The 24,555-nt window shown below is 50.9% G+C and overlaps 1 protein-coding gene and 5 pseudogenes across 1 annotated transcript, besides 14 other annotated features; all 6 read left to right on the plus strand.

Annotated features, from left to right (window-relative positions):
* Nucleotides 1–7,433: part of a sequence feature (areas not merged during assembly with more than two copies in the genome that could not be assigned to a particular haplotype) that runs on past the window's edge.
* Nucleotides 368–390: a microsatellite.
* Nucleotides 506–658: a microsatellite.
* Nucleotides 683–4,387, plus strand: Tc00.1047053508001.30 (annotated as a pseudogene).
* Nucleotides 4,995–7,484, plus strand: Tc00.1047053508001.50 (annotated as a pseudogene).
* Nucleotides 7,434–8,078: a sequence feature (heterozygous, non-Esmeraldo-like haplotype).
* Nucleotides 8,079–24,555: a sequence feature (areas not merged during assembly with more than two copies in the genome that could not be assigned to a particular haplotype).
* Nucleotides 8,444–8,479: a microsatellite.
* Nucleotides 8,512–8,587: a sequence feature (T-rich).
* Nucleotides 8,618–8,650: a sequence feature (AT_rich).
* Nucleotides 9,839–11,956, plus strand: Tc00.1047053508001.60 (annotated as a pseudogene).
* Nucleotides 12,307–12,328: a sequence feature (AT_rich).
* Nucleotides 15,383–17,152, plus strand: Tc00.1047053508001.70 (retrotransposon hot spot (RHS) protein, putative; the record flags this gene model as incomplete). Its single annotated transcript, XM_808378.1, has 1 exon — nt 15,383–17,152. One exon carries the CDS (start codon nt 15,383–15,385, stop codon nt 17,150–17,152), a length of 1,770 nt encoding a protein of 589 aa, XP_813471.1.
* Nucleotides 17,257–17,282: a sequence feature (AT_rich).
* Nucleotides 17,453–18,066: a mobile genetic element.
* Nucleotides 17,613–17,634: a sequence feature (AT_rich).
* On the plus strand, nt 20,636–21,589 carry Tc00.1047053508001.90 (annotated as a pseudogene).
* Nucleotides 21,690–21,711: a microsatellite.
* Nucleotides 21,742–21,768: a microsatellite.
* Nucleotides 23,453–24,555, plus strand: Tc00.1047053508001.106 (annotated as a pseudogene; the record flags this gene model as incomplete).

A 24,555-nucleotide genomic window follows, 5' to 3' on the forward strand; every position in this document is an offset into this window, starting at 1 on the left:
CACACGGCGACGAGGTGGAAGACGCCTTGCAGATGCGGCAAATTGCCTTTGCTCCTGGTAGGTTCCCCTCTTTTTCTCCTCATTTACGGACTTTTTGAAAATTTGTTACTTGATTTCTTGGCAGTGACGGATTATTTATTTATTTACTCCACTACTCCCAGGGGACGCGTAACGGGTTGTGTTTTACGCCGTCTCCTGCAGTGCCATCTCCAGGGGTTGGGGTTCTCTTCCGCATCTCCAATCAGCGTGGCGGACGTGCTTTACGATGGTGGCCGGCAAGAGGGTCTTTGAGGTTATTTAGGAAAAAAAAACGAAGAAATGCAAGAAGTGAATAATAACAAATGCACAAATACCAAAATTGGCGAATATAAATAAATAAATAAATAAATATCGATACCCATTTGTTTATCTAGGGATGTATATGTTTGTAATTAATAAAGCAACAAATCAATAAATCAATGAACGAAAAAAAATTTGTCAATGAGGAAAAAAAGGGATAGAGGGGTATATTCATATCTAAATAGATATCTATATATTTTAATTATATAGAATGTTTCCATACTCATATCTACATCGATACATATATATATATATATGTACATCAATTGATTTTTATTTTTATATTTATGATTATATATATATTTTACATTTTTTATTTGTGGCATTCTAGTTTAGTTGCGTCATGTATTCTTTTTCCGTGGATCTACACCTACGTTTTGAGAGCGCATAGGCATTCCGTCCCGCGGTCAAGGTTTCATATGCACTGAAGCACTCCGTTGAACAAAAGTTGCAAGGGGTTTTGCAAAGCCCATCGCAATTGAATGATGGTTGCTATCTTCTTTGATTTCCTGAAGAGGTGCAACGTGTGAGTGCGTTGTCTCTGCCACCCAACACAATGATAACTTTCAACGAGAAGTTTGCAGGTTTATTGTGCAGTTTTCTTGAGGTGTAGTCGACACCCGTATCTTGGGAGTGAATGCACGGTGTACCTGTAGGGACGCTGAGGTTGGCGTCAGAGAGGCATGGGATAACACGTACTCCGGAACAAGTGTGTGGCATTGGCCAGAGGAGGTCCTGTGTCAACGGCATCATTGATTGATGGCCTTTGATTTTGAGGCTTCGATCTTTGGTGCTTTAAGGAATGGAACGGCACTGGCTGACCAGTTGCCACTCGCTATCTGATCTGTCCTGGATGTGGCTTAAAAGACGGTGCGGACGCATGAAGAGGGAGAAAAGGAAGTAGGACATTGTGTGGACATGCACGTGGACTTGTCAGATGGTCACAATATCCCTCAACAAGTGTGGAGCCCCGAATTGATGATTTGACAGTCCTGATAAAACTGCCTGGGGTGGAGGTGAGTGCGCTGACTTCCGTTTCACCGAAATTTTCCATCTGACAAACTGCGCGGCTGACGTGGAGGGACATCATGCGCACCTGTTTCCGGCGGGTGCGATGACGTTCCCCACATTTGAGGACGATTTCCCCGATGATGCACTCTGCCATCCTCACTTTTTTTATTTGACGAAACGACGCAACGCGGGGTTGGTGCTGAGCCACTAAGGCCTTCCGTCTCGGTTGGAACCAAAACGGAGATTACATGAAGAGGCATGCCGCTCGCGACTGGTTGATGCGTTGCCTGAGAGGAGTCTTTTTGCCGCCGTGGAGCGTCTCTTTCGCCTGATTGCGGAGCCCTCTACACATTGCACAGTTCTTGTGCTCCTGAGTAGTGCCGATAGGGGCGGATTGCATGATAGTGTTTTATTGCTCGAAGGCACTGTGAGGAGGAAAAATATTATTTATTCTTTCTTCTTCCTGGGCGAGACGAATCCGTTCTTTGATTGAAGTACGAGTGCCTTGTCGCAGTTTTTGTTGGTCGTTGGTGGTTCTGGTGTTTGTTCCAATCAATGGCTCTCACTGGCGGCTCCAAGGCCTAATATCGACTGGTGTCTTCTTTCTTGGGCCCACGTTGCTTGGCCTAACAATTATTTGTGCAACTGGACAACAAATTTCCTGTAAGCGTGAATCATGTTTTGCAGAATATTGCCACAACAGCTGCTGACCGTGCTGGTGGTTGTCGCGTCTTGCATGACTCTGACGATGTTCTTGCGGATTTCATTCTGTTGCGTGTAAGTGATGTTACATCTATGTCTCGTTGTGTGGCAGAGGCCTGAGCCAACGGAGGATAGAGTGTTGCGATGAAACGCAGCACCGACAACCCTCGTGTTGCTCATCGTTGTGCATGTTTTCACTCCGGTCATCGACGTGGGGAAAATTTTATTTTGTGCAGTATGGAGAGCACTCATCCGGTGGCATATCGCCGTGTGGTGGTCTCTGGCTCAAATGACCCTGTGGAATGCTTTGTGAGGGCGAAGGATGATGGCAGGACTGTCGTGCCCACACAGACGGAGACGAGAACAGGCTGGTTGATGAGCCCTGTAAGATTGCGGTCTCAATTGCGTCATTGGATGCGTGCAGAGCAGGTGGCTCTCCGGTGTCTGTTGGCTTCACGGCCAACCCGCTGGCCCCTTCTGAAGGGCATTCAAGAGCATTTGTTCCCTGAGGGTGTTTCTGCTGTGTGGTCCGCACACTGCAGTGTCCGCTCCATTGGGCTTTTTTTTCGTTGGGAGGATGGTCTGTTGCACTTCTTGGACCACTGTGGAGGGGGAGGGTCATGGGGCAACATGCCCACCGCTTCGGTGTTGGCGCACCGCGCTCTTGTAGCCGCGTTATGCAGGAGGCATAATCCTTCGTTGCAGGATGAAAGCAACGTGTTCTTGTTCCCTTGCCAGCAATGAACGGTCTTCCTGTTATGTTGTTCGGGTGTTTCTGCCGGATAACGAGCTTGAAAATGGTTACGAGGGATGTGTGACTGCAAAGCTTGAGTGCCGTTGGTTTTTTTCTGACGGGCGGTGTTGAGGAATTACAGGCGCTTGCAGATGTCATCGCCGGTGTGAGGGCAGGTGTTTCAGCCACCCGAAGCGCGGCTGTTGGGAAGACGTGTTTCACTCTTGCAGTGGGGGCAGGCATCGACGAGGCGAATGTGCGGGCTCACCACCCTACTTCCTGTACTGTTCTGCCGCGACGACTGGATCTGATCGCCAGCCACATTAGGCCGTTGCCATGTGGCCGCAGCGTTTTCTCGAAGTGGTCGAGAGGCCGCAGGGCACGGCAGTTGCATTCATCCGTGGAATTGTCACGGGGGAAAGAAATGCGGGCCCTTTGGCATTTGAAATCTTGCTGCCGTTTGACGCCATATTTAGTGAGTCCGTGGGTACTGTCTGGTGCTCCTGCCTTTTACTGGATGATTGGAATTGCTGAGATGTGGAGGGTATTTGCTGCGCCTTCTTTTTTTGGGTATATTTGTCGCACGCCGTGTTCGGGACGGTTTTCGATTGCCGCATTGCATGGGGTGCTGCAAGGCGATGCATTATGCCACGCGATTGTGTTGTGGGTGCCGTGCGGTGGAAATATTTGACGTCGTTGAGGTGCCCTTGGAGGGTGGGGGTGGCGATCCTCCGGCGCGGGTGATCACTGACGGGTTCACACGCCCCTTTGAATTTGCTGTCCCTTTGTTGTACTTTCATGGACTGACCGCGGATATTGCAGAATATATTCAGGCTGCTGCGGTGCTCCATGCATTCAAGGTGTTGTCCTCCGCGCCATTAGCCTCGGCAGCTGACCGACCGGTGTCTTTGAAGGTTTCGGGAGGAGGATTCGTTCAATTTGTTCCGCGGCTGGAGTCGCTTCCTTCATTTCTGTCGGCTAGACACGCCCACACCGTCACTTTGCTTTTTTCCCTTCAGTGGGAGGAAAGGGTGATGACGGAATTCGAGAGACAGTGGCTCTTTTTGTTTCATCGCTGAGGCATCTGTCAGCGGCAGTTGATGCATCAGCCCTTCCTGAGGGTCGGCGGCACAAACTCTGTGGCTGAAACGATTTGGATGGGATTTCACAGGGGCAAAATCCTCGCTTCATTTCCGTGCTTATGCCGATGGAATGCAATTATTTGGCCCTTCCTGTGATGCCTCGTGTGTGCCACGACACCACATTGAGGAGAGCACGAGGCGTTATTGTCCGTGTTATTTTTTTAGACGCCACAGCTCTTTTCGGGTGTGGTCCGACTGTATGGTGGGTCCGTTGAGGGGAGGGCGTGGATGGGCCGCGCTCACCCGACTGCTGCGCCTCATTTTGCTGAACGCCTTGACCAAATTGCCGTTCCCCTTTTGCTTGCTTTACCGGGCCTGGCGATCTCTTGAGGAGCGGTGCGACGGCGTGGACTGTCAGGCTGCTGAGGAGGCCGTGGCTGCGCGGGATGTCCTGCGGTTTTTTTTTGCGTTTCAGGACTACTGTAGAGAAGAGGACATTTTATGCCTCCTTAACGTCTAGGAGAATAGATGGAGGGATCGCGGTTGTGGCATCGCACTTCACGAGTGTCTGCGCTCTTTGATCGCGTCGGCGGTGCGCTCTGTGTGTCTTCGACCACTGCCGAAGCATCCCGCCGTTTATCTTCCGGTGAACGGGAAAATCCACCGACACGCCGAGGGGGTGGTGGGGGATGTTGCAGCGAGGAACGCCTTAAAGGCTCTTCAGTTACGGTGCGCTGCTTGCAAGGATCCCGCAGCACTTGGGATTTTGCTCGCACTTACTTTCTGCTGTCTGTCTGTTGGTTGGCGCTGTTTGCCGGAGGGTGTATTGGCCCGTGCGCAACCGTCAATTTCTCTGCTTCTGTGTGTGGCCTCACAGTGATTAATCCATTGTGGAAGGGGGAGAATAATTACTGTAGCGGTTACGACGACGCTGATGTGTTACACTGTGGATGGTGGCGCCACCCACTCCTCTGCCACGTTCTTTTTTGATGCTTTTTAAATATTAATTTGATTTCTTTATTTCTTTCACTTTCTTACGAAGAAAGCAAACAAGCGCTAATCGCTGCTGTGAAATTCGAAGACACTGAAAGGACCAACAGCACACACACCGCCCACACACACATATTTATATGCTCTCACGTGTTGCTGCTGTCATGGCACCCCGCACACACAACCGTCGCCGCGTGACCGGATCCAGCGGGAGGAGGAGGGAAGGAGAGAGTGAGCCGCGGAGGCCCAACATGTCCCGGCGTGTGTTTGCTTCCGCGGTGCTGCTCCTCCTCTTCGTGTTATGCTGCGACCGTGGAGCTGCGACCGCTGAGGTGGGAAGTAATGCTGATGCTTCAACTCCTTCTGGGTCGGCATTGACGGGTGACATTACTGCAGAGGGGAGTGCTTCAGGGGGTGTTGTGAGGCCGCAACGGGTCGATCTATTTGTGCCGCAGACGACGCAGGTGCTGCCGAAGAAGGGGACTGGCTCAAGTCGGAGGGATTCATTTGTTTCACCCTCTCTTGTGAGTGCTGGTGGAGTAATTGCTGCTTTTGCCGAAGGTCACATAAATGTAAAACCCCCCCATAACGAATCAACTAAGCCGTCTTCTGATGTTGTGGCGGAGTACATCGACTATGCGTGGGAATGGTCCACTCTTGTTGAAGAGGTCAAAAAGGAAGAATGGAGGGCACACACCGTGCTTGGTAAAGCGGAGGGAGAGGGGAGCTTGAATGTTGTGCGCCACCCCACAACAACCATGAAGGGCAATAAGGTGTTTCTTCTTGTGGGAAGCACTGCCTTGTCCGATGTAAATGGGAGTTGGAAAGAGGGCAGATTCGAACTAAAACTGGTTGTTGGTGAGGTGACGAAGCCCACGGACAGTGAGCCGAGTAAACGGATCGAATGGGGCGAAATCAAGTCTCCGTTGAACGGGAGTACTTTAGCTGCTCACAAAGGTAACTTGACGGAGTGCCTTGCTTCTGGTGGCTCGGGTGTTCTGATGGAGGATGGCACGCTTGTGTTTTCACTGATGGCGAAGAATGAAAAAAGTGATGGCGTTTTACCCATGATCATTTACTCGAAGGACAACGGCAGTACCTGGGCGCTCTCTGAGGACACGTCCCCTGCGAACTGCACTGACCCCCGCATCACAGAGTGGGAGGGATCACTTCTCATGATTGTTGACTGCGAGAACGACCAGAGGGTGTTCGAGTCGCGTGACATGGGGAAAACGTGGACGACGGCAGTCGGGACACTCCCAGGCGTGTGGGTCAACTCACAGTCGGAAGACTATCCGGAAGGAGTCTTGCGTGTGGAAGCCCTCATCACCGCGACCATTGAGGGCAGGAAGGCCATGCTGTACACACAGAGAGGGCACGCCATGGGGGAAAACGCCAATCCGCTCTACCTTTGGGTGACGGACAACAATCGCTCGTTTTCTCTTGGACCGGTTGGCATGTAAAATGCTGGGAAGGAGGAGCTCGCCAGTACCCTGCTGTACTCGGATGGCAAGTTGCATCTTTTACAACGGAGGGACAGTGGTGAAGACAGTGCCCTGTCGCTTTCTCGCCTGACGGAGGAAGTGAGTACAATCAAGTCTGTCCTGAAGACCTGGGCGCAAAATGACGCCTTTTTCTCCAGCTTTTCTATACCCACGGCGGGTCTGGTGGCAGTTTTGTCAAACGCATCGGCCAGCGGTGACACGTGGAACGACGAGTACCTTTGTCTGAATGCAACGGTGAGGAACGCAAAGAAGGTCAAGGATGGGTTTCAATTGACGGAGCCTGACTCCAGGGTAATGTGGCCCGTGAACACTCGTGACGATAATGTGCGTCATATATCCTTGAGCCACAACTTCACACTTGTAGCGTCGGTGACCATCGAAGAGGCTCCGAGTGAGAACACTCCTCTCCTGACCGCGGTTTTGGTTGACACTTGGCCCCCGTATATCATGCGACTGTCGTACACCGCGGATAACAAGTGGGAGACGATGTTCAAAGACGATAAAAAACCAACAACGGAAAGCAGGCCTTGGGAGCCGAAGAAAGAACACCAAGTGGCCCTCATGCTGCAAGGCAACAAGGCCTCTGTGTACGTTGATGGCAAGTCGCTGGGGGAGGAAGAAGCGCTGTTAACAGGTGAGACACCACTTGAGCTTTTCGCTTTTTGCTTTGGCGCGTGCGACTTTGGTGATGATGGCGTTGGTGATGATGATGAGGAGTCCAGTCCGAAGAAGATCGGCAAAAAACCTCGTGTGACGGTGAAGAACGTCTTTCTGTACAACCGCCCGCTGAATTCCACTGAGATGCGTGCAATCAAGGACAGGATCCCCGTTTCGACGAGAGCTCCAGAACCACAAGTGAAAATTGCTCCCAAACCTGTCGCACCTGCTGCACCTGCGGTGCCTGGCCCACGGGAATTACCAGCAGCACCAGGGAGGACAACTGTGGGGAGAACCGCCAATACCCAACATGCGCCAGCGAGACGCTTGAATTCTGCTGGGAATGAAGGGACGGCACGAGAAAAGGGTGATGGTGGGGCAAATGGTGATGCTGGTTCCGCGTACGGGAGGGAACTGCTGCCGCTGCTTCTTCTGCTGGGACTGTGGGGCCTTGCGACTGCGTGAGGAGTGTGCGGCCTCAGTGTGGGACACTTGCGCCCTCCCTCACACCGACGCACATCCGGTAATGAATTACTCTCCGCAATTCTTTTTTTTTTTTCCTCTCCCCCTTTTTTTGCTTTTTGCCTTGGGGCAACCAATATGAGCGTTTTTTTTTTTCATTTTTAATGGTTTAAATTGTTTAAATTTTTAATCTTATTTTTCATTCCCCATCCTCTTTTTTTTTTGCTTTTTGGGGCAATCACTATGGACGTGTTTTCTTTTCTACTCTTCCCTCTTTAATTGTTTGTTGCTGCACTCTTCCTGTGAGGGGTGCCGTGTGTTTCCCGCCCAACTGCCCCACTCGCACGCCCACCGACACGCTCATGACGACGGCCCTGTGCGCCTTGCCTGCTGCACGCATGAGGAGGGGCCGCGACGAACGGCGCGCTGAGGGAGCCGCGACGTGTGGGCGTGCGACGAGGGCCTGTGGGGCGGAGCACACATTTCTTCCCTCTTGTTTTGTTTTCTTTGCGGCCAGGGCGGGCAGACACCCGCAGCGCCACACACACAGCCACACCCTGCCGCCGTGTTTTTCTTTAAGGATTTGTTTTGCTTTGCGTGTTTATTTCATGCGGTGGCGCACCCTTCGGTGTCGGCCGCGTGAGCATTTCTCTCCCCTCCGATGATTTCTTTTTCTTTTGCTGCGCTCACTCTCCCGATGGAGTGACGCGACTGCCGTCATGTCTGCGTGCTTCTCTCATTCCCCACACATACACGAGTGACTGTGCTCTGCGGGCCGCACTCACGCGCCGATGAGAGGGCTGAGGGGAGCAGCAACACGCGGATGACCCCATGAAATATAAACGATGTGCGGACACACGGAGGGTCGGACGGTCGAAAGACATGCAACCATTTTTTAATTTTCTTTTGCGGGCAAAATATATGCAGACAGTTTGGTGTGGCCACACGGTAACCGGGTGAAATTTTTTTTTGTTTTTTTTCTTTTTTTCTTTTTCTTTATTATTTGGTGTAGCCGTAATAGAGGACGACATTTTTCATTTTTTTTTCTTTTTTCATTTTTTTTCATTTTTTTCAATTTTTTTTTTTTTCATTTTTTCATTTTTTTTAAAAGTGTGAGGTGTGGAAGGGTGAAGATGAATTTTTATTATTATTTTTATTTAATTTTTTATGAATTGCCGCTGCTTTGGTCTGCAGTGCAATATCATGAGCTTGAGCAGTCCTGTTATTTTTGCCATGCACTTCTGCTGTACAATTTTTTTTGCGTGTCTCTTTAAATGCTCTGCTCTTCTTTTTTACTTTTTTTGACTTGTGCTGCTGCAGGCACACACACACACAGACACACAAAATACACATCGCAGTGGATTTGGATGCTACTTTTGTAGTGCGTGCGGGTGGCTGGCGCCTCCTTCTGTGGGCATGAAGCGAGGGGAGGAGAGAGGGAGCGCGCACCGCGAGTCACTTTTGCTTTTGGCGTGATGCACCGCCTGTGACTCCTTTGAGTCGGACACCAAATCCCATTGTGGGTGGAATGGCTGGAAATTGTGTCGCCGTGTCGTGGATGGATGAGGATCCGCTTCTGCGTGTGGCTCTTTGGGTGATTGCTTGCTCCGTGTGCATTGTGTTGGCTGCAGGGCTGTGGCTGTATCCCGTTTTCCGTGGGATTGGACTGGAGGCGGTGGCGGTGTGTCTCTTCTTGTTCTTGTCCATTGGTGGATGACTGCTGGCGGTGTGTGCGTTTGTTGTGTGGAGGACCGAATCCTCTCACCCGCGGACTGACGGCACTGCGATGGTGTTTGTGTGTGTGTGTGTAATTAAGGGTCGGTGTGGAGTCGCCTGCCAGGGCGAGGGCCTTGGCGGTGCTTTTCCGCCTGTCGTTTGTTTCTTTTGTGTGTGTTGTGCTGCTTCTTGCTTTTTCCCCCTCTCACCCTTTTCTCCTGTGTTCCTGCGTGGGGTGGCCGCATGCTCACGGGCCATGTTGATTGTGAGTGCCTCCTGACGGCATCCATTCATTTCTCTCCGCCTCTCTGTCTGTCATTCCCTGTTGGGTGTGGCGTGTTGCACCGCGTGAGGGCTGGCCCGCACACACCGACGGCCCGCCGTGGCTTGCCGTGTTGCTGCTCTTTTCTGTGTGCGATGGTTCTCCGTGCTGTCTCTTCCGGATTGTCTCGTGCCCCGCTCTTTGCGTGGGTGCTCTGCTCTGCTCCTCACTTACCTTTCTGGTGTATTGCCGCTGTTTTCGCTGTACTCTCCACTTCTTGAACACAGACACGCTAGGAAAACAAGCGCTAATCGCCACTGTGAAATTCGAAGACACTGAAAGGACCAACAGCACACACACCGCCCACACACATATTTATATGCTCTCACGTGTTGCTGCTGTCATGGCACCCCGCACACACAAACAGTTGCCGCGTGACCGGATCCAGCGGCAGGAGGAGAGAGTGAGCCGCAGAGGCCCAACATTTCCCGGCGTGTGTTTGCTTTTGCGGTGCTGCTCCTTGTCGTGATGTGCTGCGTCACCTGTGGAGCTGCGGCCGCATCGACGGGGGAGAATTAACTGATTGCGCGGCTGCCGTGGGTGGCTTTTATTTTCGTTCCGGGACGAACGCATTTGGAACCGAAGAGTGGGACTGGTGCAAGTGGAAGGAGGGATTCGTTTGGATCGCTCGCTCTTGTGGGTGTTGGTAGACTGACGGTTGTCTTTGATGGGGGTCACACGACGCTTAATGGTAGCGATGGGGCACCGAGTGGGCTTTCTCATGCGGATATTGTGGCGGGTCCCATCTTTTTTGCGAGGATTTTGTCTTCTTTTTTTGGTGAGTTTAATAATGGCCGGAATACACGCAACATGTTGAGCACAGCGAATATAAAGGGTGTTGTAGGCTCCGCGTTCAATCCCACGACAATTGAGGGCGGCGATAGGGCGTTTCTTCGTGCGGGAAGCTAGCAAATGTTTGGTACGAATGGTGGGTTCAATTGGGCGTTGAGAGACCGTGATGTTCAACTGGTTGTGGGTGAGTTCACGCAGCCCAATGACGGCAGACGGAGCGAGCTGATCCACTGGTGTGAACCCAAATTGCTGTGATCACAGATCATTCCCGAGACGCACGAACGCGGTGCGAATGGATTGAAGGTTTTTTGTGGCTCAGGTGTTTTGGTGAATGGCACGCTTGTGTCCCCGTGATTGCGTACAATGACGAAAAAGACGATTTCTCCATGATCATCTGTTCGACGGACGGCGGCAGCAGCTGAGTTCTTTCAAGGGGCATTTTTTCTGCGGACTGCATTGACCTTCTCATTGCCGAGTGGGAGCAGGGACAACTTCTCGTGACTACCCATTGCTATGGGAGCCGGTACTGCAGAGTGCACGAGTCACGTGACAAGGGGACAATGTGGGTGGAGGTACCCGGGGCAGTTGCAGGCGTTTGGGCCAATTCACAATCGGATCGTTGGGAAAAGAGCTTGCGTGTGGGAGCCATTGTCACTGCGACCGTTGGAGGAAAGAGCGTCATGCTGTAGGCTCGGAAAGTGAGCTCCCCGTGGTGGGAGAGTGAGGCCCGTGCGCTCTACGTTTGGGTGACTGACAGCAACCGCGTGTTTTGCGTTGGACTGGCTTTCATGGAGGCTGCTCTGAATAATCCGATTGCTAACGCCATGCTGTACTCGGATGGTGCGTTGTACCTTGTGGGAGCGAGGCACAATGAAGAGAAAGGCAGCCTGTTTCCTGCCCCCCTGACGGAGGAGCTGCAGATGATCACTTCCATCCTCCGTAATTGGGCGGACGTGGACGCTTCCTTCTCCACGTCGCCCGTAAGTACGGTGGGTCTGGTTGGATATCTTTCCAACGCAGGCACTGCCAACACGTGGATCGACGAGTGCCGTTGCGTGATTGCAACGGTGACGAATGGCAAGAATGTCACAAATGGGCCTCAATTCACAGGGCAATGTTACCCGTGAACAGTTGGAAGGATAATAATCACTGTAGCTTTGTGAATTACGACTTCGCTCTTGTGGCGACTGTGGCTATTTTCGAGACACACGCAGGCGCCAAGAGTATCCCTTTGATTGGCGCGAAGGGAGCAGGCCGCACTGTGCACTTTTGGCTGTCGCACAGCCATGAAAGGAGTTGGGGTATGATGTTCAATGCAAACAAACACACCGGCCTTTGGGAGTTGAACAAACAATAACGAGTGGTGCTCACGCTGCAGGACCGCCAACAAGGCCTTCGTGTAGATCAATGGTGAGTGTGTGTGGGGTGCTAAAACGACATCATCCTCGGGAAAGGGGCCACGCGCGAATTCACAATTTTACATTGGAGGGAATGGAAGCAGTGCAAGCGACACCGGGAGCCAAAACAAGTATGTGACAGTGACGAGTGTCTTTCTGTACAACCGCATATTGACCCGGGAAGAAGCCGCAAAAGTTGGTGCCAGCAACCTTGCTCTTCCAGAGTCTCTTGCTGGGAAAATGCTTGAAGGGCCGGATGATCCAGCGGGAACTGGCGGTGGCTCCAAAGATGGAAACGCCTCTCAGCTCACGAAGAACACTTTTTTGGAGAAGGGCTCTAGTGGCTACGGCACGGTGCGTGTGTGTGTGTGTCTCGGATCCTGTTGCTTCTCCTTCTGGGGCTCTGGGCATTGCAGCTCTCAGCTGTGTGAAACGGCTGGAGTGGAGCCGCGACTCCCCGTGGAAAAGGGTGTGCAGCTCCTCAGGAAGACTCAATGCATTCCGTTGAGGACTTTTTATTTATCCCTTTTGTTTTCACCTCTGGATATAATGTGCTGCTGGTGCTTTGTAGGAGGGATCAGAACCCCTGCCTTTTTACTATTTTTTTAAATTTATTTTTTGTTTGCCGCTAGCTGCACACTCTCATGAGTGACGTGTTTCCCCCTGTTTTATTTGCTTTTGTTGCACCGCACGCGGTGCCGGCCTCATTGCTGTGCAGTCCCGCGGACTGTACAAAACGAGGGGTGGAGGAAGAGGCCGAGTGCCTCATGAAATGTGAGGGATTTTTTATGGACACGTGGAACACTGCGATCTTTTTTTCCCCTCTCTGTAAGAAACATATGGAGATGCACAATTCCTGCTGCACTGAGGGATACACGAAATGAAAGTCCACTGAGGTGATTTAGTTTTTTTTCTTTATTATTTATTTATTTCTGCTGAACCTACGCCTTTTTTCTTGTTTTTCTGTATTCGGTAATTCGCTGCGGCTTGTTTTATTATTTGCTGTGCTGAATGACACTATGTGTCTTTTTGTCTCATTGGGTGTCCCACTGCTAGCCGTGCAGTTGACACTCCCTCATCACTTTTTCTTTTCTACTAGAAGCATCGATAGTCCGCGACGACGATCGTTTGTGTTCCCCCATTGCGATGGTGCGAGGGTGACTGGGCGCCCTGGTGAGTGCGTTCTGAGGGGAGTGGATGGTGTGCGCCGTGCCTCACTGTGAGTGTGGGGTGCCACGACCTGCTGTGAGGCGTAACGCTATTCCTTCGGGGCAGAGGTAAGTAAAGGACTGTGGTGGACTTGGATGCGCCTCGTTCCTCTTGTTGCGGCTGTGGGTGTGTGCTGTTCGCATTGCTGTTTTGCGGTACGATGTGGATGGCGGTGCTTCTGCGTGTGCATTCTTGAATGCACCGTGCGGCGGGCTTCTCTTCTCCATTCCTTTGCCTTTGCCCTTTTGTGAGTGTGGGTGAGTGTGGGTGGCTGTCGACCTGCCCCGAGTATTGAGGTCCTCCACACACGTGAGGCTCATATTGGCAGCCTCTCGCAGCGTCCATGCCTCGTGACAGGGAGAGAGAGAAGAGTGGCGTGTTTCCTCCTACTATAGACCCATCAATTCCGAGCAGTTGGAGTGCTACTAAAGGGAACAAGCGTGCGTGTCTTCACCTTCTTGCGGGAGGGCGCGCGGAGGTTGGATTTCTTTTGTTAATCTGTTCGTTCACGGTGTCTGCGTTGACGTTATTATTATTTTTTTTCCAGCGGCATTCATTGTGCGATTTGTGCGTCTTTGGTGTCCAACGTTTTCCGCTCCGCCAAATGGGATGTTGCGCAGGATCGGCATACATAGATGTGCAAGAGCATCGTGTCGCTCGCCCGTAATAACACACGCGCACGGTTTTAGCGCGTCTGACACGTCACGTTCTTCGGAACGGTCGAAATCACTTGTGGGACGTCAGTTCATTTGCGGTGTCGAGAAAGTGAAGTAAATGGAGAGATATGCCGAGAATGTAATGCCACTCCATGATGCCGCAGGCTGGCGGCGACAAGGATCAGGGAGCTTCTACCCAACGTTGAGAAGACGGCAGCGCTCTGATGATCCGGCTTGCGCTTTAGGAACTTTTAATGTAGTGTGCACCGTGTGGGCCTTTTTGCTGCGGATATGCAGGAGGGTGGTGTGGGGTGGAATTATTGTTGAAAGCAGCACGGACGCCGCCTGACCCTTATGGGAGGGATGCGTGGTGTTATTCCGTGCTTCCTTGCCTGCGTTGTCGCACTCATGCTGTGTGTGCGGATGGCCACAGTAGTGGAGCTGAATACGGTTCAATGTGTGTTGCTCACGGGGACTGCGCGACAAATGTTTTTTTTTGGGCTTTCCCAAAGGGAGGGGCGCATCGCCGTTGCGTGCTTCCCGCGGCAGTCCATTACTCTGCGACTGTGCATGCCGCCGCCCGCTGCGCCACTGCAAACCTTCGCCTTTGTGAGAAATGGGGAGCGTGACTGCTGTGGCGGTGGTCGAATGCTCCCGAATTGGTGCTTTTGGTGATCCCACTTGGAGCGCCGAGCAGCGAGGGGCCGCACACGCCCAGGAGGTGGGAGTGTGTGCTGCAACCGCACCTGCGATTTGCATTTGGGATGTGACATGTTTCTTTGGTATTTTTATTTTTGGTGATATGTGGGGCAGCGGTGCGTTGGCGTGTGCGGGCTGCTCATGGTTGCCGGTGTTGCCTTTCCTGCTGTTCTCCCTCTCAACTCCTTTGCGTGCGACGGACCAAACGTTTTTACGGGCGTGTGGTGCGGCCGCGTTCTTGTTTGGAAAAAAAGCCTTCCGCAGGCATCATGAGACTGCCGTCCGTGCCACACGAGGCAGCGGGGAGTTTCCTGGGATTTATTGGCGGGGTGGCACCGCACCCATGCCGTGTGGTAGATTTGTATTCCGCAATGCACGGTGATGGGGATGTGCGGTGACAACTTCCTCCAGTGAAGCGACGCGAGCAGCACGGGGAGCGGAACGGAGGAGTGGCGGCTGCGTGCTTTCCAGTGATACGTGAATGGCGAATGCAACATGAAAGGCAGCGTCACGGCACTCTTTTGCCATGCACACCGCAGATATTTTCCATAAAGAATGCAAGTTGCACTCTTTTCTTTTGTGTGTGGGATTACCGTGATGCATCGCTGTTGCGGTGTGTATGATTTGGGGTTCTTGCGTGTGGCCATTGCTGCACCGAATTCTTTTCCCACTTTTGTGTATTTGTGTCAGTGACGATATGCCCACGTCCTCTTGCAGAGTGTGTGCGGTGACGGCGGTGCCCCAGGGGTGCGGGACCGTGGCGAGCGGTACGCGTGAGCGGACCCTCCGTGCGCACCACGTTGTTATTGTTTGCTCTCTCCAACACTGTGCTGGGTGAATGTCACCCACTTGCCGTCGTTGCGGTTGTCCTGTGCATGTGGTTTTTATCGAATACTGTGCCGTCACACCGTGTGGATGACTCTCTTGTTGTGGCTGTCAGTCATGCCTGTGACCTTTGTTTCTTACTCTTATTCCTTTTTTTGATTAGTGGTTAGTGTTCGGCTTTAACTCAATCCAACTACGAAAAAAGGTATATAATCGATTCTCACGCGGAAGAGAATAATAAATCGTCTTATCTCAGGCGCGGAATTCAACGAAGACGGCTGAAGGATGTTCATACTGAAGGGATATTACGAGTCTGTGTACAATGCGAGGTGGCATCATGTCGTGGAAGTTCCTGGCGGCGAGGGGACGGGAATGGAGGTGAAGGAGGGGAAACCGAAACAGTCATGGACGTACAAGAAAGCTGGCAACACCTTCGAAAAGGATGACGCTGTGCAGCAATCCGGTGAAGCACCTCCCAGACTGATGGTGCTCACCTCGGACAAGGGATGGCCGTACACGATGAATGGGCCGCATAGGTGTGGCAATGACTTGTGTGTTAACTGCGAGGTGGAGCGAGTGTGGCAGATCGTCAAGGGCGATCTAACCGAGTGGTTCAGCAATTTTGATTTGACTCTCAATCCTTCACCCGTGCCGCATGTGCTGATTGGGACGCCCGGGATTGGGAAGTCGATGGCTGCCGGCTCGTACCTCCTCTACCAGCTGCTGCACTGCGATGTGGAGAAACTCCAAGTGGTTGTCCACTGTTTTGGAATCACGATGTACGTGTTTGACAAGACCACCAAAACCGTGAAAAAATACGTGGGTGAGATAACATCCAAGAATGTTTTGGATGGTTTGTGGCAGCGTGGGGTGAAAGGGTATATTATTTACGATGTGGCAAGGAAGGGAACGCCGCCCGACACGGGTTTTGCGCCTTCTAGTGGATGGGGCATGATTGTGGTGTCATCGCCAAACCTGGACAACTATGATGAGTGGGAGACGCAAGTACAAGCCAGTCGAATCATCATGAATTGCTCCGACGAGATGGATGTGAAGGCGATGTGTGCATGGATGAAGCGAGGTCTGAAACCAGATAAGCAAGCGGGATACTGGAGGATGGTCAAAGAACGCATGGATAAAGTGGGGCCGATTCTACGTTACATCTTTGATGAGGGAAGTTATAAAGATCGCTTGGGTGCCGTTAATGGTGCCTTGTTGGCGATCAAAGATACTGATGTTGAAGAGCACTTTACCCTGAGAGGAAGCAGGCTATGGTATTCCGAGGATCCGTCTCAAAAACTTGTGAAGGTCGTCCGGGAAATAACAAAAAAAGGTGTTGAGGTATTTCTCAACGCATCGATAAGTGCTGATATCGGGTTTCGAATTGCGGACCGTTTGGAAAAGAAAACGGGTGCGAAGAATCTTTTGTTGATAATATTGGGATCGCATGGTGCTCTTGCTTCCCGAGCTCTGGAACAATTAGGTTTGCGCGCCTTCATGTATGGGGAGCTTGTCTGTGCATTAGTAAAGGGACTCAAGGAGCTGAGGCCCCCAGAACGTAATGAAGCACGGGATTCAGTGCTGAAGGTAAACCATCAAGGGCACCCCACTCGTGCCGTTGGATTAGAGGAACTGCAGGGTGGTGTCACGAGGATTCCGATGGAGTACGGGGTGCTGTACCTACCGAAGGTTGAAAACTTTCCGCTGGTGGACGGCTTTTTCTTTGTTGATTCGCCGTGGAGGACGCTGGTTGGGCTGCAGATGACTACGGCGAGTGCGCACCACACGACAACCAGCACCGTGAGGCAGTTCACTGAGTGCCTGGCGGCATATTTTGAAGGATGGGACGAATTATCCCGAGACATGTCGTGGGAGATGATTTATATAAAAAACGCATTCAGCAAAAAGATATTAAAATGGCAGAGGTGCGATGTCGTCAATCCCAATAATGAAACCGACGCTGAAAAAAAAATTGTGGCGTTCTGGAATAAAGAGGTACACCAATACCAGTTTATGTTAACAAGTGATTTTTTAAGTAAAATCACAGAAATGTGAACACAACGATCTTGGGGGAAAAGGGATAGGGAAGAAAGTTGGGGAAATAATTGGGGAACAGAGTGCATTTCGTTCTGGTGAAATATATTGGGGGTATTTTAACGATTTTTAATTTTTTTTTTTTTTTTTTGTGGCCACCGGGTTTATTCAGAGAGTTTCTTGTGAGAGAGAATCATTATGATCCACGGTGCCACAGCAATAAAATTCTTCTATTTTACTTTTTTTTTTTCTTAAAGAGTCCATTGCCATTAGAAGCTTCTGCGAAATATGAAGGCCGCAGAATTCTTTTGTATTTTTATGGGATTTTGTGAGAAGAATGCTTGAGAGGGCGGCGGGCTGCCCAAATAAATTTATATCTCGCGCAAACGAAGATATCTCTCCACAACATTTTTCTCTTCTATCGCACTGTCTTTTGGGAGACCGCGATTGAGGGAGTCAGGGAGCCGACAGCTGCCAGACGAAATTATTATTTTTTATTTTTTGTAGGAGCTTGTGAAAAGAATGATCGCGGGAGAGCTGGCTAACTTACTTAATGTATGTGTGCATCCTGATAAATGAATGCATTCTTTATGGTACTCTCTACCGTATGAATCTTTTGGGAAGAACGCGACTTTGTAGGGGCGGGGAGCCGATAGAGGCCGGATAATTTTTATTTTGCCATCCCACCCACCCCCTTTTGGTTCCCACCACGCGGCGGGGTCTTGTGGTTGGAGGACCCCAAAGTCTGCCACTTCTTAAGTAATAATATTTCAGATCCTAACTGAGGACAAAGGACCATGCTGGTGGTCCACAGAATTCTATATATTGAATGAAAAGAAAACATTGAAGCAATTAACTAACGAACCTTTTTTCCTAACTTGTTTGGTTTCCATAGATATAACTTCAGGATCCGGCCAGCTGCCCGGAAGATTATTCTTTTTTTTGTTGTTGTGGTCCGACAACGGCGGGATCTACTCAGTGTTTATTTTCTTTTTAAAGTGATCATGGGCGCGCTCGGCATTGTGTGCCACGCCGATGGCGCCGGCTAGTAAAAGAGACAATGGGATGAGGACACGAAACCACGCCGAGTGCCCCAGTGGAATATAAATAATGTGTAGGCACCGGGGGTTTAAAAGACTGTAACGAGTGCAACACATTTATTTATTTTTTATCTGCAGGCGAAACAAACGCACCGATTTGGAGGCCACGCACCAGCGTGCATTTTTTTGTTTTTGAGTGATTGCATAATGGAAGACGGATTTATCTTCGTCTTTTTACTTTTCAGCACATGTCCCGTGTTTTTCCACGGCGTGGGCAGCCGTGCAGTGTTGCGTTCCACCATTCATCCTGCTTGTTTTTTGACGCCCCGTTGTGGTTGTATTTGCCCCTAAATGCCTTGCTTTTTTTTTTGTGACTGTGGGTAAGAGCCTAACGACAATTACACGATATATGGGTATTGCAGTGTACTCCAGCGATGGGGTCCGCACCCTTTCGCGGTGCTGGGGCTTTAGTTGCGTATAATATCTCCGCAGCAGGGCGTTGCTGCGAGGACGACGGAGACCAAGGTGACTTCACCCCCCGAGAGTGTTCCACGCCATGCCCGGTGCGGGGAGATGAGGCGGTCTGCCTGCAGACTGTCGGACAAAATTGCACGACCGTTTCGTAGCGGTCACTCCGTTGATATCACATGCCGTTGCGGTGACGTTCACAAGAACCCCGGCCCGAGGAGGATGGCCTCATCAATATTTGGCGGCTTAACATTGCAGGCCTCTCGTCCGTAAAAAAGGTTGCATTTGCGGCGCGATTGGAGCAGCGTCCACCTGACACCGTTCTTCTGCAGGAACTAAGTAACCGTGGTGGCGTGGCGACGAAATTATCTGGCTATAATGACTGCCTTCAGGCCGCACTGGGCGCGGTGGTGGCGTTGCCATTCTGGTACGCCACTCTCTGCCGTGAGAGCGCCTGTCGCTCCCTGGCACTGACCTCCTGGAGACCATTGTTGTCCGTGTATTTCCACCGGGCTGTCGCAGCATCTGCGTGGCGAATCTCTACAACCCTCCCACAGCAATTGGTCAATAATCCGAATTTATCAATATCGTTTGTCGCTTGTGCCCGAAGAGATTATCGCGGGTGACCTGAATTTACATCGTGAACTCTGGGACAGTCATATATAACATCAAGGACTGGAGGCGATAATTTCGCCGCTGTTCTAATCGATATGGATTTTGGGCTGGCGAATGACCCGGCGCAGGCAACATGGATCACACATCGTAATGCCTCGTCCCCTGACGTGGCTGCGTATTGCGCCCTACGCATCTCCCACTGGACATTCGCCCCTTACATGGACTCGGACCACCGCTGAATATCTTACTTGGTAGAGATGGACGATGGCACTCCACGACTAGCAAACACGCTGCCTTGACGGAAGAAAGCCACCATTGCCCTGCGTAAAGCGGATTAGCCTGCTTCCACCTCGTTGTGTGAAACCCTCCTTGCCACCGCGTCCACATGGTTGGATCCTCGCGGAGGCATCTTACGAGCGGCTGAGCGCCAAATCCCGCGCGGCAGCCGTGACAGCCCCAAAACGATGTGGACACACGAAATGGAACAGGCCGAGTTCGCCGCCGAAGCAGCACACGAAGCACACACATTGCCTCACCCGGAGACAGCCTGCTTTGAGCCGAATGTACCCGAAAAAGGGAGGAACGAAATCAAGCCTTACGCCGTTGCTCCGCTGTGCTTCTGGAAGCCCGCGCGAAAAGACTTGGAGCCTCACCCAGCCCGAGCTGGCGATATCTTCACGGCGTGGCGGCGCCGCACCCTCATCCCCTGAGATCGGTTGTGCTCCGCACTGAACTTTGCCGCGTCTGCGCTCTGCCTCGGCAACAGGCAAATCTGCTTTTCCGTCATTTTGTGCGGATTCACGTGCCATACCGCCTTATACTGCTGCTGCACGCTGCACTCCTTTGTTTCATAGTGGCTGGGAAATGGATCGGCCTTTCACGCCGCATGAACTTGACGTGGCCATCCGTGACTCTTCGCGTGGCTCAGCCCCTGGCCCCGACGACATGTTGAATGAATTCCTGTACCCTCTCGGGCCCGTTGCGCACGGCAAACACTTAGAACGATGATCCGCAACTCCTTCGCAAATGGCAGCCTACCTGAAGACTCCATGAGCGGAAGTGACGACGGGGACTCTTCTTCACCGTCTCAGGTGAATATTTCTTGGTTGCCATTGTCTTCCATGGTAAAAAAGAGTGATGGTGAGGACTCACTGGGGCCGTGATTGAAGGTGCTGCACATGGCGGTAGAGGCAATTTTTGTGAAACGAAACAACACCAAAAAGCAACAACAATGTTTTCCCTTTTTTTCTTTCCGTCTTTCTCTCTCCCTATATATATATATATATAGTGTGTGTGTCTGCGGCTTAGCTTCCTTCATATGGTTGGCCTTATCATTACTTTTACGGATGTCCCTCACGCGTGATATTATGTATGTATTTGTATGCACATATTCTTTTCTATGCCTGTTACTAAATGCAGTAGAAATAAAGTATGGCACATGACGATCAGGCCATCGGTATTAGGCGGATGGACGTCTGATAGCTCAGTACAGAAGTGCGAAATATGTGAGGTCAAATTTAATTTCGGGTGCAGGCGTCATCATTGTCGGTACTGTGGCGGTATTTTCTGTGCGTCATGCTCGAGCTTTTTTGTTAAATTACAAAAGCTTCATGTAAATAAACCACGACGGGTGTGACGCAAATATTTTGAATTTCTCTCAAAGACACCGCAGGCTACAAATCCGTCCCGTGCTAGTGCTCAGAGCCACCATAAAGAGTTGAACGGTGTGAATGCTTGTAATTGCGAGTCCGATCGTTTGACTACTGAATCCGCCCAGGCAGCAACTGTTGTCTCTTGGACGCCACGAAGAGAAGAAGATCGAAATACCGCAGGTACATTTCCCGACGAGGAGAATGCTGACGATGCTGATTTGGATGATGACGACGACGATGTTTCCGCTGCTGTGGCAGGTGTATACTCCTCTATGGATGATGGGCAACACACCGGTGGCCTCGCCTTTCTTGCTGCACCGCAGGACAGCCTTCGGTATTCAGAGGGCTCTGACGTAATTCATGTTCTTATTTATGTATCAGCTACGAGGTATCAGGTGATTTTAGTTGCAGTGATTGATGGGGAAACCGTGTTGATGCCCGCTAAGCGTTTGGTGGATGTGCACTTCAGGTTGGGCCGTGGATCTCTCAAGTCGATTAGAACGGCTGCGAGAGAGATTTTACTGCAAAAACTGAGGTTCTCAAGTGAATCCATTGTTGTAGAGAATGAGGCCAATGCGAGTGATGTGGCATCTCATTGTAAACACTTGGTTCTCTCGACTCTGTCTGCCTCCGAGCTGCAACATGCGCACGATGGGGATCCTATGGAGGGTTTTTTTTTGTAGCGAACTCTGCAATGAAAATAAGGACGGTGTGATATGTTAGTTGTTGCCTCTTTATTTTTAATTTCGCGTGTTTGTGTTTTTGTTGCAATTTCCGCGTGTGTTATTTATTTATTTATTTATTTTTTCCTTTCGTCTCCGGCACAATTTGCAGAAAACAAATAAATAAATAAATAAATAAACGCTCACGAAATCGACAAGAAAGAAATGGCCCTCATTTGGCTGCCGTCTTTTTTTTTTGTGTGTTAAAAAACTGTGGGTTTTCCCTCGTCTGCGTTCCCGCACTCACGGCGAAACAAAAGGAGGAGGAAAAACTTGTGAATTCCTGTCCTTCTCATTGAAGTGCCAGTCCGCCCTCCTGTGGAATACGTGGATGCTCCGCCTTGCAATCCGCAGTGCTCAAAACATCTCATATTTATTGATTTGCAGCGTTTTTAGTTTTTAGAAACTTTTTGGAACGAATGTGCGAGTTGTGGGGGCGAATTTTGATGGTGCTGCGCGGGAAGGTGGCGGCTGCGGTTTCTTTCTGCCGTCCCACCCGCCTCCTTCATTGCGCCTCACGCGGTGCGGGGGAGTCCGGCGGCTAAAAGGGGCACTAAATTAAGGCTGCGGCTCTGCTACTTTACGACGAGTTTGGCTCTTGTCGATTTATTTGTCTGATGGCTTTTGTTGCGTGTGCATGCGTGCTGGGTAATTTTTCTTTGGAGCGCGTTGATGCGGTGCGATGTGTGGCTGAATTGTCTTCTCCCATTTTGTTGTGTTTTCCTCCTCTCACATTTCTGAGGATAAGACGTCAACGACCTCATCTAAGCACATGTTCATTTCTTTTTTTTTTATTTTCTTTTACGTTTGAAGAAAATGGACGTTTCCGCTTTTCTGAAGGAGTTTTAAGAGGGCGGGGAAGGAATCTGGCGACCGCGTTCCTTTTGGTGGCGAGGGAGCGCGGGTGCCGCAGGTGCAACAAACGCATTTTCACAAGACGCAACAAAAACAACTGGACTTATTTTATCTCCGGATGACTCGGGGGAAAGTGAGCAGAGCATCAGCGATCGTGAAGCCGAAGATGCGCCGCCTTCATACCTGAGAAGCAAGAGGCAACGGTATGATGCATTTTGGCGGCGCACGCAAGAGGGAGGTTTGGGCCGTACACGCGAGTCTTTTACGGAGATAAAAACGTACCGGACGAATCGGTGTCCAAAGACGGACAGCAGCATCCCCAATGCGACGGTTCGGAGGGCAACTCACTCCATTCCTTTGCGAGTAGCAGCCAAGAGGGGCGGCGCGTCAACCGTTAATAAACTACGTGATGAGCTCTTGCGGAAAAAGAACTCTCTCAGTCAGTCATTGGTGGTGAGGGAGCATACAGGCAGTTGTTGTGCGGATGATTCTCGGGAGTGTGCATTGAGCACAGGCGCTGAGGAATTTCTTGTCTGTGTAGATGAACTTATTGCCCCTGAGAACACGGCTATGGATCAGTCTCCTTTTTTGGGTTGAGGACCGTGCGGCACAACTGCAGGCCAAAAATGAGGGTGATGTGGCCACAGCCAAACCGAAATATTCCACGGAAGGGCAGCAGTCTTCTTCACTTCCTCCTTCTCCCCCTGTTGAGGTGGAAGTGTGCCATGAGAAACCCAGGACTGAAAGAGTGAGTTTGTTCGCTCGAGCAAAGATGTACTCTGGTGCGACTGCCCCTGTTGGGAATAGAGAGTCAGAATTCTTAAATACGAGAAAGTTTTTGAAATAATTAGATTTTGACGAGGAGAAAACAATAACTACCACCACCACAAAAAATGGATTCTTTTGAGACAAATTGGAGTTCTTTCAGTTTCTATGCATGTGCTCATTAGGGAGGGGCATTGAGGATGATCTTTGGGAGCGGAGGGATTTTGGCATCACCGGAGCCAATTTTTTGTGTTCCATTTATATTTTCACGATGCCGTAGAATTGAAGGGAGGGGTGGAGAAGAGAAATAAAGAAGAGAGAGGTGGTCGCTTGACACGGATCGTTTTATTGTTGGATCCCCAATTGGTGAGGGCCGCTTTGGCGTCGTTCGTGCTGCAGTTGTTAAGGAATCTGGAGTGCCAGCCGCAATCAAATTCGTCACAACTCCACGTCTCGATGAGGGTATTCCGCACCCCACAGCGAGGGAACCACTCGTTGCATTGCGATTGGTGCACCCTTTTGTTATTCGGACATATGAGGTGGTTCCGTGTGGCTGCTCCTTGGCGTTAGTGATGGAGCGTTGCAAGACTGACTTGGCAACAGTCCTCTCGGGGAGAACTGCCAGCAATCCTCTGCCCGCGTTAGAGGCAAAGTCTTTATTTAAGATGCTTCTTTTGGCGTTAGCGTACATACACAGCGAGGGTGTTCTTCATCGAGATGTGAAACCTTCAAATTGTTTCTTGACTGCGGAGGGGGAACTACGCCTCGGCGACCTTGGACTAAGTCGTGCATGGGATACGGAAGCATCCATGACTCACGAAGTCGTTTCGAGGTGGTACCGGGCTCCCGAGTTACTTCTGGGCCAGCGACACTACGGACCCGAAATTGATGTGTGGTCATCAGGGTGCGTATTTGCGGAACTTCTACGAGGGTACGGTGGTGCTTTTTTTGCAGGCGATGGAGATATTTGGCAGTTGTCACGAATATTTGATGTATTAGGGACACCGACGCCCACATCGTGGCCATCGGCGGTGCTGCTTCCCGATTGGGGAAAGGTGCACTTTGAGCCGAAGCGTCCTCTTCCTCTCCGTGAATTTTTCCCGGATGCCTCTGAATGTGCATTGGATTTGTTGCGAAGATTACTTTGCCTGGATCCTCAGGAGCGTTTGACTGCGGCTGGCGCCCTTCGTCACGCCTACTTTAGTGAATACCCAACGTGAAGGTCCATGGATAAAGGGACGCGGGGGCTACGTGTGGTGTGCGGGGTGAAAATTGGAATTGCTCGTATAAATGCGTGCTTATTTTCC

The sequence above is a fragment of the Trypanosoma cruzi genome, genomic scaffold, assembly GCF_000209065.1.
Source record: "Trypanosoma cruzi strain CL Brener 1047053516601 genomic scaffold, whole genome shotgun sequence".
NCBI classification, from domain to species: Eukaryota; Euglenozoa; class Kinetoplastea; order Trypanosomatida; family Trypanosomatidae; genus Trypanosoma; species Trypanosoma cruzi.